The sequence below is a fragment of the Anguilla rostrata genome, chromosome 2 (assembly GCF_018555375.3).
Source record: "Anguilla rostrata isolate EN2019 chromosome 2, ASM1855537v3, whole genome shotgun sequence".
Classification (NCBI taxonomy): Eukaryota; Metazoa; Chordata; class Actinopteri; order Anguilliformes; family Anguillidae; genus Anguilla; species Anguilla rostrata.
Window position 1 is genome coordinate 66654427 of NC_057934.1, and position 14817 is coordinate 66669243.

The following is a 14817-nucleotide window of genomic DNA, read 5'->3' on the forward strand; positions in this document are numbered from 1 at the left end:
CTGATAGAAGTTCATTCTGTCGATTGTGTTAGCCATTGCATATCTAACACCAAACGATAAGAAGGTGAATTTGTTATCTTTAGAGTGGTGTTGTGTAAATACTGAAGGTAGGCAGTATGCTGTAATGGTCAAGCAGCAGTCTTTTTCTGGACCTGGGGGGGGGGGGGGGGGGGAACACTTGCAGAAGGCTATGCCGCAGGGTTTCAGGGGAATTTTCCATCCTGGATCCTGCAAAAAAACATAAACACGGTGATCACATCTTCGTACATGACAACGGATCACATGACCTTCACCTGGATTCCCTGGATTGAATAAAACACACGGGAACAGCTCCACGAGGCACTCGGGCTGAACACACCAGGAGGGGCAGGACAGGTGACGGAGAAACAGCTCGCGAGCATGCTCCAAATACCCTCCACGCCGACAGAGTTCTCCAACAGGACAGCTGTGGATATAAGCATTTCGCCGGTGGACACCGCCGCAGATGCGGACGTGGCAGCTGTGTCAAACTTAAGAAGGCCACGGTCCCATTCGTACTACAGTCTTGAGGATGCGAAGCAGTATGGGGAGGTTACGGAGAAAGCGGACGTCCAAATCAGACCGCGCTCAAGGTCCTTCTACAGCTATGAAACATCGGAGAACTATAACGAAGAAAGTTTCACCAGGGCAAACGCCAGGAGTCCGCCAGAAATCTCTCTTCTGCCGAGCGAAGGCAGGAAAGAGATGAGTGTGGATCCAATCCTGACAAGGTTACTCGCTAAGATGCCAAAGGCAAGCATTAACAAAAACAGTCCATCAAAGGAAATGAGCGGTATGTTAAACTTCAACCTCAGTCTTTTTTTTTTTAATTGAAATTGCACGTAAGACTGAATTTTTTGTTTTGCCAAGCAATTATTGTTGAACTTAATGGATTTGCTGTATCCTGTATAGCATACATAACCGCTTAAAGGTTTAAACATTAATATTATTCAGTGCTTTGTTTGTTCTCTAGCAGAAAAAAATGCAGTCAAATTGCAGAATCTAGTTTTATTCCTCTTTAATTGAACACTAATATTTGCACCCAGTGCATCATCGAAAGCTGAATGAACACAGGCTATGACACAGACCCTCTAGTTGTAGTACTTGGCAGACATCCATTCTATCTGATTCCCTTGAACACCCTGAACCAAAAGAATATCACATTTTTCACAGGTGCCTGTGGCTGGTCATTCCTGGTACTCCCTCCATAATAGCAGAAAATAGAACCCCTGTTTGGTTTCAGAGGGACAGTTTAATTTATTTCAAGAAGGCACATTCACCCAAGCATGTACCAACTGTCCTTATATTTGAATCCGACCAAACCATGAACCATGGAAATTTTGCGGAATACATTTGTTCTTGAGTGAAAATGTGTTTATGGTCAGGCCACTGCCAAATGCAGCCAGCAGCCACATAGGGCAATACAAAATTGGCGCAAGGATCAGCCACACAGAAAAATAATAATAATAAATTTTATTTATAAAGCACTTTTCAAGCAGTATCTCAAAGTGCTGGTGTTCAGTGTTAAATCGACTCTTACAGCATACATGTGGTCCCAGTTGGACTCAAACGTACTCTGTTAGTGTTGAATTACTATGCAGGGAGGGAGGGTGCCAGAATGGTGGTGTCTCATTGTGCACCAGCAACCCCCACTGCACAGGTGCACCGTGTCGGTGAGCTGATCAGGCTGACTGCAGACTGTGGCGTGACAAGAGGAAATGGCTGACATCGGATGCTTCAGAGGAGAGCACATGCTCTCTCCTGAACTGACAGTGGAGTCTGAGCACCGCAATGCACGTACGAATGGGCATTCCAAATTGGGAGCAAAAATGGTGTCAAGTATTATTATTAATATTAGTAATGCTGTGTGTATGGAATTCTCAGACAGGTTCTGTTTCGGGGGCTCAGCCCAAAGAAATGCATGTAGTTCTGAAGGTCCTCTCGGAGGCAGCGCTATTTATTGTTATAAACAGTGAAATTCAGATGCATTCATTATCAACATCACATGATGTCATGGTTTGCACAGATGGATTTTGGCACAGCAATATGTAAACATTGCAACATTTCAAATTGCACAGACATGTAACACGTGGAACAGCTTCAGTGTATGCCGAGAAAGTGATAAACTTGCAGGCAAAAGGCCTATGGAAATTATCTTATCATTAAAACCCAATACACATTCTGGCACATTTGGAATAAGCACAACGTAACACCTCTGAGATCCGACAAAGCCACACAAAGCTCTTCCACTGAGTACCTGAGAACCTTTTTTTGTTTTTTTCCCCGCAGGCAGCAGAGGCAATTTAAAAGGCGAGCCCATGATGACCATCTCCGAATCGGACAACTGGGAGATCAGCTCTTGCTCCGGGATGAAGTACGGCCAGTTCGTGGACTGGGAGAAGATCGACCCCGAGTCTGCCGAGCGCCACCGGACGATCCTGAAGAGCGACCAGCGCGAGCTCAAGGCCATGGGTCGGAGCGGCTACTGGTCCACGCCGCACACGCTGAGGGCCAAGGCGTACTACCACATCATCCACGGCCTCAACAGGAGGTCTGCCACGCCGGACAGGGACATCTACCAGGAGCTCGCCGGGCAGCTCTTCGGAGAGCACAGGATGAGCACGCACCCGTTCCCCGAGTACATGGAGAACGGCCTGATACCCAGGTACTGCCTCAACAAGGCGGGCCTGAACTCCGTCAAGAAGATCCTGCTCTGCGTGGGGAGGCGCTTCCCCGAAATGAACTTCTGCCCCATCCTGCCGGCGCTAGCGTCGCTGCTCCTGCACTTCAGCGAGGACGAGGCCGAGTGCTTCCACAGCGTGTGCCGCCTGGTCGCCTACGACGACCCCGACAAGCGCTACATAGACCAGACCTTCCTCACCTACCGGGCCTCCTGCATGACCTTCGGCGACCTGGCCAACAAGTTCTGCCGCGGCGTCCGCAAGCTCATCGCGGCCTCCAACCAGAACCTCTTCGAGTTCTACTCCGACTGGATCGTGTGGATCTTCGCGGACCTGCCCTTCACCTACGCCATCCGGGTCCTGGACGTGTACCTCCTGGAAGGCTACAAGGTGCTCTACAGGGTGGCGCTGGCGCTGCTCAGCCTGTACAAGGTGTCCGTGGCCTCCCGGGTCGCCCACGTGGAGGACTTCCGGCAGGACATGAAGAGCTTCGTGGAGAACATCGGGCGCCACGTCACCACGGAGAAGCTGATGGAGAGGGCCTTCAGCATTCAGCTCGCCACGCGGAGGGAGCTCCACGCCCTCTTCAACGCCAACAAAGACGCCCTCGTGCAGAAGGGCATCAACAAGCACCAAAACACGTAAGCGACGGAACGGTGTAGGTGCTGTCGTAGAGACACCGCCGCAGTTGTGATCGTCTGTCAATGAGCACGATATGCAACGAGTGACGAGAGATATGCAAATGAGGAACACTTCTACCCTATAACATAGCCAATTCATGCTGTTTGTGGAGAACCTTGCATGTTCTAACTATACTGTTTGAAGAGAACACCTGGATTAGAATGGGGCAACACCAAAATGTAATTGTCCATAGCGATATAACTGTATGTTCATAAAAGTCAGTGTTTGAGGTCATAAGGTACTTAGGTAATAACCCTTATAGAAACATTATTCTTACTGCTAATTTTACAGCTGAAGTTCAAAAGTCATTTTGAATGGAAAGGCATATAGGATCTCAGTTTGGGGGTAGAACAGGTCAGTCAGGCAACGTGTGTTTTTTCATGAAGGCAGTCATACATAGCGGTGGATCTGGAGAACTTCAGCTCCAGTGTGGTAACTGGGACAGAGATGAGGATCGTCTGGGCCTGGATTCCAGAGCGCTTTGCCCTCTTCCCTCCCACCATACTCTTCAGCACCAGCGAGCACGGACACAGCCTGGCCTCGTAAGTGTCCTGCATAACGACAAAGCTCCTGCCTGGTGTGTGTGTGTGTGTGTGCAAGTGTGTGTGTGTGTGTGTGTGATGCGTGCATGCTGGTGTGTGTGCGTGCGTGCGTGTGTGTGCATGCGTGCGTGTGTGTGTTCGTGTGTGTGTGTGTGCGCGCATGTGTGTGTGTGTTTGTGTGTGTGTGCATGTATGTGTGTATGTGCGTGCGTGAATGCGTGCATGGGTGTATGTGTGCGTGTGTGTGTGTATGCGTGTGTGTACGTGTGTGTATGCGTGTGTATGCGTATGTGTGTGTATGTGTGCGAGTATGTGCGTGTTTGTATGCGTGTGTGCGTGTGTGTATGCGTGTGTGTGTAAGCGAGAATGTGTGCGTGTGTGTGTGAGTGCATTCTCATGTGCTGGTTTTCATTCCAACCAATTCCCACTCATGCAAGTGTGCAGTTATCTGCATAATCAGTTAGGTGCATGCACTGTGCCTGTGTCTTTCCTCAAAATACACCGTGTAAAACCTTTCTTGAGTTTCCTAAATATAAACTCAGCAAAACAATAACCCTCCACAAAGGGAATTTGATGCTCCTGATCCAAATTTGACCATAGTTTGAAACTTTTTGTTTTAGTTCTGTAATATTCTAAACTTTTGCATCAAAACTCCATCACTTGTAAAAAAAAAAAGAAAAAACTATTCAACTTTTAACAACCCTAAAAAACACTGCAGGGCATGATAAAATATGAGAAAATCAAATAAAGTTCCAATCATGTAAAACTTTCACCGAAAAGGCATATTTCAGTGTTTTTATAGCCTTTTAATACAATAGTACCCTTTTGCAATTTGAATCCAGTCCTGGGTACTGTCTTACACAATATGACATTATTTTCTAACTTGAACAGGGAAAGGTCTGTTGTATAATTATCTTGTAAGCAATAAATCCTGAAATTCAGGACATATCTATGCCAAAGGAATTGTTTAGGATGCCCTTAGCCTTGAGTTACATAACTCTGAAAGGGCATGTTTTCGGTCTAAACATGTTTTTCAGTAACCCACATGATTGCATATCCTTTAGCCGAGTGCTTTGGGCTAAAGTTTGCCCACAGTTCAAACGACTTCTCTCCAGTTCCAAGGTGTTAGCCAGTGATGAGAATTTCAGCTCTTGCCCATCTCTAAGACAGGGGATGTCCAATCTTATCTGAAAAGGGCCAGTGTGGGTACAAGTTTTGGTTTTAGCCCAACATTAAGACACCTGATTGTACTTATCCATGATCCTTGATTGAAGACCACGATTAATTCATCGGTTGAATCAGGTGTCGTAATACTTGGGCTAAAACAAGACCTGCACCCACACCGGCCCTTTTCTGATAAGATTGGACACCCCTGGTCTAAGATATGTCCTTATCCTGCAAATATATGTGTAGCCTTGAAAGTGGGTGGCATTAAATTGAGTACACTCAGTGGGTACACTCCGAAACTGGGCCTTCTTAACTATTACCAAGTTATTTACACTGCTTACCCGGGATTCAATGAAGGTGGCGAGATCTGTTGATTATTCTCACCAAAATGATTTTACAGTATGTGATAAAATCTACAACTGAAGTTTGAACTGAATCTTTGTGTCCTTGAGTGTATTTCAACACACAATTGTCGCTAGGAAAGTGAAGGTGTCACTAATAGCCTTTTTGCTTTCTTGTGGTTGGGGGGGTGGGGGGCTGGGGGGGGGGTCATGGGGTAGGTGGGGAGTAGGTTGTGGATGTGGCCGTTAGAATCTTTTTTTTTAACCAGCTGGGGGCCGAAAGGATTTTATGCCATTAAAAGCCTCATTGTGACTTTTCCTTTCATTTGTCACCCCGAGCTGACGCTTCGGTGAATGCGCTCACCGTTCGGGTGCCCACCGCATAGCCGGGTGGTCCTCTCTGCATGTCTGCATGTTACCGCAATTAAACAGGACCGTCTCTGGAAAGATCACGACCCTCATTAGACTGTCCGCCTTTCAAAGGTCACGAGGGTCGGTGGCCGCTCACCTCAATAGGAAAGCAACAAAGGACCAAACGCCATTTTAAAGAAAGGGTTACGTGTATGGCTGACACATAACAGCCAGCAATAGTGTAACGATGCTACAGCCGTCTGTGTGTGGCAGCCATTACTTCTGTACTCAGTAAACGGGCTCTCATTAAATGTGGCAATTGCATCTCTGAATCTCGCTCTTGAAATTGTGAAATTTATGTTGAAAAAGATGCTGTGAACATGTATAAAATATAAACTTGCGTATACATCAGTGTGCTCTGTTTGTGTTTATCGGAAATCGGCAATGACCTTGCAGTAGTATGCGTCCAATAATGTAAAATTCATACGTTACAGAGAAATCATAATTGCCAATGGATGCTTTTCATTGCAGGTTTTATTCCCATGTTGAGGGTTACGAGCCAACCGTCTTGCTTTTGAAAACTGTAGATGAAGGGGTGAGTCAAAGAAAATCGAAGCCCACAATGACCGAGGAAGAGTAAAGAACAAATAGCATTTCAGTCTATAACAACTTAAGTATCCCCTTCTGTTTTAAAGGTCTGTGGTGCCTTCCTGTCATCGGACTGGATTGTGAGAACAAAGCATGCTGGGAAAGGCCTCTCTTTCTTTGGGACCGGTGAATGCTTCGTGTTTACCGTGAGTGAGGGTGTCCTTTCATGCAGCCGTGAACATTGCAGATCCAGGAAAGGCCTATATTTGAACTCAATGATAACAAAATGTGAAACATTTTCACTATATCGATTATTAGCATTATTAGCGTAGATATTAGCATAGCTGGCTTTACATATAACTTGATTGATTTTAACTCCCAATGATTCATCCTTCAGCTCATGTGAAAGGACAAATGATTAGAACCATGAATCGTGACAGAGGGTTTATTTTGGACTGCTTCAGCCCTGTTCCTACCCTTCCCATGCCTTGATGCTGTCTGGAGCTCCAGATTCATCATCCGGCTCCTCTAAAGACAGCACTATTCCAACCATACCATTTGGTCTTCTCCTATTCCTGTTATCTTTCACCTCAGCTGTAACCTGTTCAACCCATTTTATTTGCTGTCTACTACTTCGACACCAGGCTGGCCAGAGGAGGATGAGCTCCCCCTCTATAGCTAATTTCCTCTCAAGATTTCTTCTCATTGGGGAGTTTTTTCTCGCTGCTGTTAGAGAGGCTCCCCACCATTGGGAGTTTTTTACCTCATGTACCTGCTATTTGGGGGTTCAGGCCTGGTGTTTGGTCTGTTTGCTCTTTTTGCTCTGTCTCTTGCCTGGTTACTTTGTAAAGCGTATTTATGACCGTTCTCTGTAAAAAAAAAAAGTGCTATATAAATAAAATTTAATAGCAAATTTAATTGAATTTTAGCTGCGGCCAGGGATGGAACGCTACCAGCGACCCATACTCCAGCTCTCGGACGTCCTGGACAGAGCTTCGCCCCCGCCCAAGTCTCCAGGCGCCCCTCGGACCACTGCTGCTCCTGGGAACGACGACGAGGTCACGCCCACGACCATGACCCGTCCTGCGGGCACGCCCCAGAACCCCAACTTTCTGACCGTTCCCTTCCCCGTCTCCCCCGGGGGATCCCCGGTCGTATCGCAGAGGAGAACCAAAGCGGAGCGCCCCCTTTCTGCGTCCATGTTCATGGCAGGGGACGAGGACAGGCTCATCATCGGTAAGCAAGATCGCGTCCCTTTCCTAGGAGCCCAGACAAAGACTGCGTACTGAACAATAAAGATATTTTTCACATTTCGAGAAAACTTAGAACATTGAAATTCCACTGACTGAGGTTGATCGCGTTTGAGACCTGAGCTACTGGTGTCGATGGTGAACAGCCATGCTGCACATCTTTATTTATGGCAATAATTTTTGGTTTGGGTTTTGGCGACATAGCTCAGGAGGTAAGACCGATTGTCTGGCAGTCGGAGGGTTGCCGGTTCAAACCCCGCCCTGGGCATGTCGAACACCTAACCCCTAACCCCTAACTGCTCTGGCGAATGAGAGGCATCAATTGTAAAGTGCTTTGGATAAAAGCGCTATATGAATGCAGTCCATTTACCATTTACCATATATTGAATTATTCAGAACTGGCGTGGTAAACTTGACTTGCCCCTACAGGTGGAGGCGGGGGCCAGGCACTGTGCATCGAAGCCGACCTGATGACCGGGCGGACGGAACGCTGCGACACCTTCGACAGTTCCCCCCTCTGCAAGAGAAACTTCCGGATTCAGTCGCTGGAAGTCTGGGGGATTCAGAACTCTGCCGCCTTCTCCCCCGCCGCCTCAGTAGAAACAGGCTAGAACACCGCACGAACTGTATCTAGATGCGTTGGGTTTCCGTTGGTTTTTCCATTACATGTCAAGATTCAGTCCACTCAAAATATATTTTGAGGGAGATTAGAAAAAAAAAAATTTAAATCATGAGTTTGAAAGTGCACAGTGAGCAATTTCCATACTTATTTTCTCTTGCCGTATGGAGAATGTAGTGTTATCAGAAGCATATCTTTTTTGTTTGGTTGTGCCTCTGTAGAATAATGTATTACTGTAAACCATGTCGATATTTATGTTGGGTTGGGTTTTTAGAAGCTTTAAAATGGAAGATCATTTTAAATGAATAGTCATGCTATGTACACACATATACAGTATATATATATATATTATATATATATATATATAATGTATATATATGTCTCACAATATATCCCCACGGGCTCGGCTACTAGTGTTTGATATGTCTTTCCTAAGGCCCGGCAATGCATTTCTGTCCCCTGTTCTGTTCTGCAGGTGATAAGTCTATATATATAAGAACCATATATTCTGCTGCACTGAAACCTACACTACAAGGGACTTTCAGTAAGAAAGAAAATAAATATTATTTTTTGAAAATATTCCATTGCAATGTGTTTTTGTCAAAAAAATGTCAAAAATTAAAATGTTTTTTCATACTTTAACCTTTAACATTAGTAATTGCACTCAAAACAAAATCCACTTAAAATCTCATCACAACCATTTCATAGACTGTGCCTCATACGGGTCAGTAGAGGCATGCCAAAGATTTTGGCTGATCCGCCGAATAATGGAATTCATGAAAGAACATTGCATTGCAATTTAAACTGAGAAAAACAGATGGTTGGTTGGGTCCATAGAGCAGTGTTTGAATGGTTAGCTGCAACACGATAAATAGAAATAAATATTTAAGAACACATACCAAGGTACTTAATTGTGTGTGTGTGTTTTTTTTTTCACTCAACCAGTAGTAATGTACGCAGCACTTTTCGCTAGCAAACAAACCTGAATGAAGCGGGGGAATTCAGCTACTGCGCATGTCCTCAGCGCTATCGCCTAGAAACTGACCCAAACAAAACGTTCCTCTATGCTACTTCGAAGTTAGAAGTGCTTGAAAAGCTTTTCAAGAAAATTGCCCTACTAGGTGGATAAATCGTTGACGGTGAGCGTTTTGTTGAGGACAGAAAATCATGGCTGGAGACACACAAGAAGTTCCGAAGCTTGAACTGGAATCAGTCATCGGGTTTAATGGTAACTATATTTCGTGTACCTTAAATGTACATGCGATCTCCCTAACTCGAAGTACATAGGGTAGCTACATACTGTGCGTTAGTTTGCTTAATACGTTCACAGAGGCTGTGTAAAATGAGCTTACTTTGCTGTTTTTTCAGTGACGCAGGGATTTTATTTGATGTCTGTATGATGAAATGTCACTTGGAATATAAATGCTGATTATATTTCCTAGAAAGCTTTACCTAATTTTAAAATCCACAAAGAATAATCGCAGATAGTTTGCATATCTAGTTCATCAGCATTATTTGTTTTAAACTATGTTGGCAACATACAGATAAATGCAAAAATATTGGGACATTGACAGCAATAAATAGGTGGCACGATATTATAACTTGAAGTCACATTAGTCTAACCCAATAGATACATAATGCTATATTGCTGAAAACTTCATCATGTCTATTTCAAAATTATCGAACACACGCTTACCTCTACTCAAGGCCATCCTTGTTTTTTTGTTGTTGTTGTTTTTTGTTTTGTTTATAGGACACGTGTTTTCTGGTCTGAGAGTGCATCCAGACAAAGAACACCTCATTTACCCCTTGGGATGCACGGTCATTCTGAAGAGTCTCAAACACAGCAAACAAGAGTTCCTGCAAGGACACACCAACAACGTGTCCTGTATCACTGTGTCCAAAAGTGGTAAATATGTCGCCTCTGGACAGGTCACCTTCATGGGCTTCAAGGTAAATATCCGTAGGCAACAATGACAACAATTAAAGCCATTTCAGAGTAAGCTGTCTTCCTTGTATCCATATTTTAATGCTGTAATTTTTTTAACAAATGTATTTCTGTCTTTGAGGACTGGTACTGTAAGCCTTTCCCCTTGTCGACATTGCCGATTATGGGCAATGTGAGATTTGGGAAACAAAAGATTGCAAATTGCAAGCGCATTGTCATCATATTAATTATGTGTGTCTGCTGACAGTGCACGGTAAATGACAAAGAACAGAGTCTGAAATGTTTTTCTCCCAATGCGTGTAAATGTACATCGCTTTTTTATTTGGTGTTAATACCTTTACAGACCATGGGTGCAAAAATATTTCAGTGGGCAGACTCTGTTCTTTGTCCTTTGCTTTCTCTGCTCAGCGCCCCGATGACTCCCGTATCAACACTCAGCGGCTACGCTATATTTATCGCTGCAGGCTGACATCATTATCTGGGATTACTCCAAGAGGGCGATCTATGCCAGAATGCAGCTGCACAAAGCCAAAGTGGAGGACCTGGCCTTTTCCCCTAACGACAAGTACCTGGTGTCACTGGGTGGGCAGGATGATGGCAGGTAACCGGTTTCCCCTGGAGCTTCTCAAAGAGGGAGACAATTTTACCTCACCTGATTTTCATCTAGCGTTTTCATCCCATTTGGGTAATATTTCGAAATGCAATACACTGTGTGTTCAGTTTAAAAAAAAAAAAGAGTTTATTATCAGTGTACAGGGAACGCTTGTGGTCTGTAAAACATGTGCAGGGTGGATACGGTGGTTTAGCACACTGCTGCGGTAAATTCGAGCTCTTAGCAAATGACAGCCTGCACGCGTGTGTGTGTGTGTTCCAGTATCGTGGTGTGGAACATCGAGACGAAAGAGGCCATCTGTGGGAGTCCGGCTTCGGCGCACAGCGCCGGTCACTGTCACACCATAGAGTTCTCCAACCAGAGTGACGACATCTTTGTGTCTGCTGGGAAGTAAGTCTATGGTTGATGCGAAAGGTAAAATGGACTGCATTTGTATAGCGCTTTTATCCAAAGCGCTTTACAATTGATGCCTCTCATTCACCAATTCACACACACACCAACGGTGAAAGGCTGCCATGCAAGGTACCAATCAGCTCGCTGGGAGCAATCAGGGGTTAGGTGTCTTGCTCAGGGACGCTTTGACACGCCCAGGGTGGGGGATCGAACCGGCAACCCTCCAACTGCCAGACAACCGCTCTTACCTCCTGAGCTATGTGAGGTTAATTTGTAATGTTATCTGCGCTGTTAATACTGTTCAATTAGAGGTGTAGTGCCATGTGTGGGGATAGGGGATGGTCTGTAGTGCTGTGTGACCTGTCAGTTTGTCTCTTTCTCTGGAGTCAGTAGCTTGAGTGATTGCTCTTCTGCAGATTCACAGATGTGTGCTTTTCGCATGCCAGATAATGACTACTGTGAAAACCTGTCCAACAGGGTTTTTTTTGCAGGTCACATTTACATTTTTGTTTGCTGTATTTTAAATCAAGTATTAATTAACCAATTAATATAGCTAGTTGCCGCTATTTCACAAGCAAGAATTTTATCCCTAATGTAGCAGTAAATAGGATGCATTAAAAACAGATTGTGAAAAAGGTCTATGGGCCTATAGCTTCTTCTTGTCTTCTAAACTAGATGCATTAGTTTCCAGCCATCGGTATGGGAGCACAAGTTAGTCTAAATATAAGCAGCTTCAATTTTTGTCTTATGTCACCTTGAATGTTTCTTCCTGGATGACTTAATTAGAACCCCAACACACCGAGAAATCTCAGCAGGACTTTGCTGACACAGTCACAGTCATTTTTGGCCATTGGTACTGATGCTGCAGTGGCTCACACCTGCACCCTGTCCCCATGCAGCGGGACACTCCGAGTTTGGGAGCTCGATCTCCCCAACAGGAAGGTCCGCCCTACGGAATGCCAGATGGGACAGCTGAAGAGGATAGTGAAATGCATCGAGGTGAGGCCTTCACCTGTTTTTATGCAGTCTGTGGGCCTTCCTCCAAGGTGCAGGCGGCCTGCTGACACGTTTCCTGTCTGAGTGACTTACGCTTCCTGAAACTGGTTGGAGGTACAACCATAGAACGTCAAAGGTGCCCTGCACCCTGCTGGGAAGGGAAGAAAGCATGCTAAGGATATCAGCTGCGAAACACAAGCTAGGGGATTTTGTTAGAAAAGTTATCCTGAGTGAGTCCTGTGGGGTTTCTTCACCATGTTACAGATCCCAGAAGATGACAGTTTCTTCTACTGTGGCACCACCAGCGGAGATGTGTTGAAAGTGAACCTGAAGACCAAGCTTCTCAACAGCTGTGGACCGACGAAACAGAAGTTCAGCAAGGTGAGCCAAACCACGAAATAGCACACACCACTGTTTTACCATAATAAAATTAAGTAATTATGATCATTGTTTCCATATCAAATTTTATTGAACACTATTGTAAATGTTTCATGTTTCAAATATTTATGTTCCTTAACACTGTGATTGACAGGCTTAGAATACTGTGGATGAGTCCTACACTGGAAACCTGTGTTAGGAAATCTTTTGGTAGTGACTAAATTTGATTGGGTAATGACAAAATTTTGAGTATGGATATAAATCATCTTTTATTCTCAATTTACTTCAGAACAATTGTGCAAAACATGGTTTAAAAAAAATATAAAAAATGAAAAATAAATCTCCTTTTTGCGTTTTTCTGCATATGCACGTTTGCACTACGTTTACTTGGAGCGTATGGCTGGGCTGACAAAAGGGGATTGCATGGTGTGTACTTCCTGAGCAGCACGAGCCAATGAAAACACTCGCCTGCTGTGTTCTTAATCCGCCTCAGCGAGAAAATCGAATTAAAAAAAAAAAAAACATTTCCTCAAACCTTGATGAAAATATGATACATCGAATATGGATTTGATTTTCCTGTGAAGGCAGTCATCTGCAAAAAAAAAAAAAAAAAAAAAGGCATTGTTGTTACTTTTCGTCGCTGTTCCTGAACAGCGAGCGCGAGCTGCAGCGACTGCTCTTCCCTCCGCAGGGGGTGAACAGCCTGAAGGCGCTGAAGACGGGGGACGTGCTCGTGGGCTCGGGGGACGGCACCTTCTCCCTCTGCTCCGGGCCCAATTTTAAGGCGGTCAAGTGAGTTCGGGGGGGGGCCGCCGAGAGACTGGTTTCAACAAGACCGGGTCAAAACCTAGTATATGGCTGGACCTGACACACGTGATCCGGCCGACCAATGGCGTAGCTTCATCACTCAGTCACTCAGTCACTCAGTCAGTCACAGACATTCGCGTTTGTAGGGCTGGCCCCCGCTGTTGCGGTCCAGCCAATAAAAAAAGGCGTCGGTCGCTTTTACGGAAGCTTCCACGCTGTTAATTAACGCGTTGTTGTCGCCGTGTCTCTGCTCTGCCTGGCCCTGCCTGCTTTACTCCGCCCCCCCCCCCCGTGCGTGTGCGTGTGCGTGTGTGTCCGACAGGAAGGTCCAGCTGGAGGGGGGCGTGACCTCCATCGCTCTGCGCGGCGAGGGCCACCAGCTGTTCGTCGGAACGGAGGCCGCGCAGATCTACCGCTTCGGCTACGCCGACTTCAGGGAGGAGCTCGTCGCCACCAGCCACGACAGCGCCGTCAACGACCTGGCCTTCCCTTTGTGAGTGACACACGTGACAGACTATACACAGAATCTATACAACCTGTGAGCACAGTATCAGTATGCAGGAAGAATGCCTAACATACGCTACACAGCTAACAGTCAGTGCTGGATCCATCTCCCTCGCTGTCTCGTTCTGTGTTTGTATCGCTGTTCTGTTGAACTTTTGCTCTCGTTCCAAGCTGTTCCCTGCTGGGTGTTGCGCAAAGTACTGTATGTGCGTGTGTGCACAATAATATTCTCAGCACCTGTTGCAGTCATTATATTATCATCCACTAGAGGGTACTACTTCCATTATGAATATGCTTGAAATGGTTTCATGAAGAATATTTACTCGTCAAAATTTCTAACATAAGCTCCACTTACTGGTGATACTCTGCACTCAGTAGTCCCTCCCTCTCTCCCTCCCTCTGTCTGTCTTTCCCTGTCTCTCTCTCTCTCTCTCACCCTCTCTTACTCTCTCTCTCTCACCCCCTCTCTTACTCTCTCACTCTCACCCCCCCCTCTCCCTCTCTCTCACCCTCTCTTACTCTCTCTCTCTTTTTTACTCTCTCTCCCTCCCTCTCTCTCTCCCTCTCCCTCTCCCCCTCTCTCTCTCTCTCCCTCTCTCTCTCTCTCTCTCTCTCAGCGAGTGCTCCGAGCTCTTTGCCACCTGCTCCCTGGGTGGGATCAGGGTGTGGCACGCCGAAACGTCCAAGGAGCTGCTGCGCATCAAGGTGCCCAACATGACGTGCAACGCCGTGGAGTTCATGAGGGATGGCAGGAGCATCATCAGCGGTAGGGCATTGGCATTGTTGGGCTGATTGGCCTGTTCTCGTCATTATGTTATGCTTTGTTATGTTATGTTATGTTATGTTATGTTTTGTTTTGTTATGTTTTGTTATGTTATGTTATGTTATGTTTTGTTATGTTATGTTATGTTATGTTATGTTATGTTATGTTATGTTATGT

The 14817-nt window shown here is 45.5% G+C and overlaps 2 protein-coding genes across 2 annotated transcripts in view; both read left to right on the forward strand.

Moving 5' to 3' along the window:
* Positions 1–399: 399 nt before the first annotated feature.
* Positions 400–8814, forward strand: LOC135248981 (TBC1 domain family member 24-like). Its single transcript, XM_064324136.1, has 7 exons — positions 400–811; positions 2308–3340; positions 3767–3922; positions 6313–6376; positions 6477–6575; positions 7299–7605; positions 8049–8814. Exons 1-7 carry the CDS (start codon positions 400–402, stop codon positions 8228–8230), a joined length of 2253 nt encoding a protein of 750 aa, XP_064180206.1. The 3' UTR covers positions 8231–8814.
* A 434-nt stretch (positions 8815–9248) lies between these two features.
* cfap52 (cilia and flagella associated protein 52) overlaps positions 9249–14817 on the forward strand; it is a 14493-nt gene continuing 8924 nt past the window's right edge. Inside the window, exons 1-9 of the mRNA XM_064324137.1 lie at positions 9249–9466; positions 9992–10191; positions 10651–10787; positions 11061–11189; positions 12092–12191; positions 12453–12569; positions 13258–13358; positions 13696–13866; positions 14495–14643. Of these exons, the coding sequence (XP_064180207.1) occupies positions 9406–9466; positions 9992–10191; positions 10651–10787; positions 11061–11189; positions 12092–12191; positions 12453–12569; positions 13258–13358; positions 13696–13866; positions 14495–14643 (1165 nt within the window). The 5' untranslated portion in view covers positions 9249–9405. The remainder of the gene's footprint in view (positions 9467–9991; positions 10192–10650; positions 10788–11060; positions 11190–12091; positions 12192–12452; positions 12570–13257; positions 13359–13695; positions 13867–14494; positions 14644–14817) is intronic.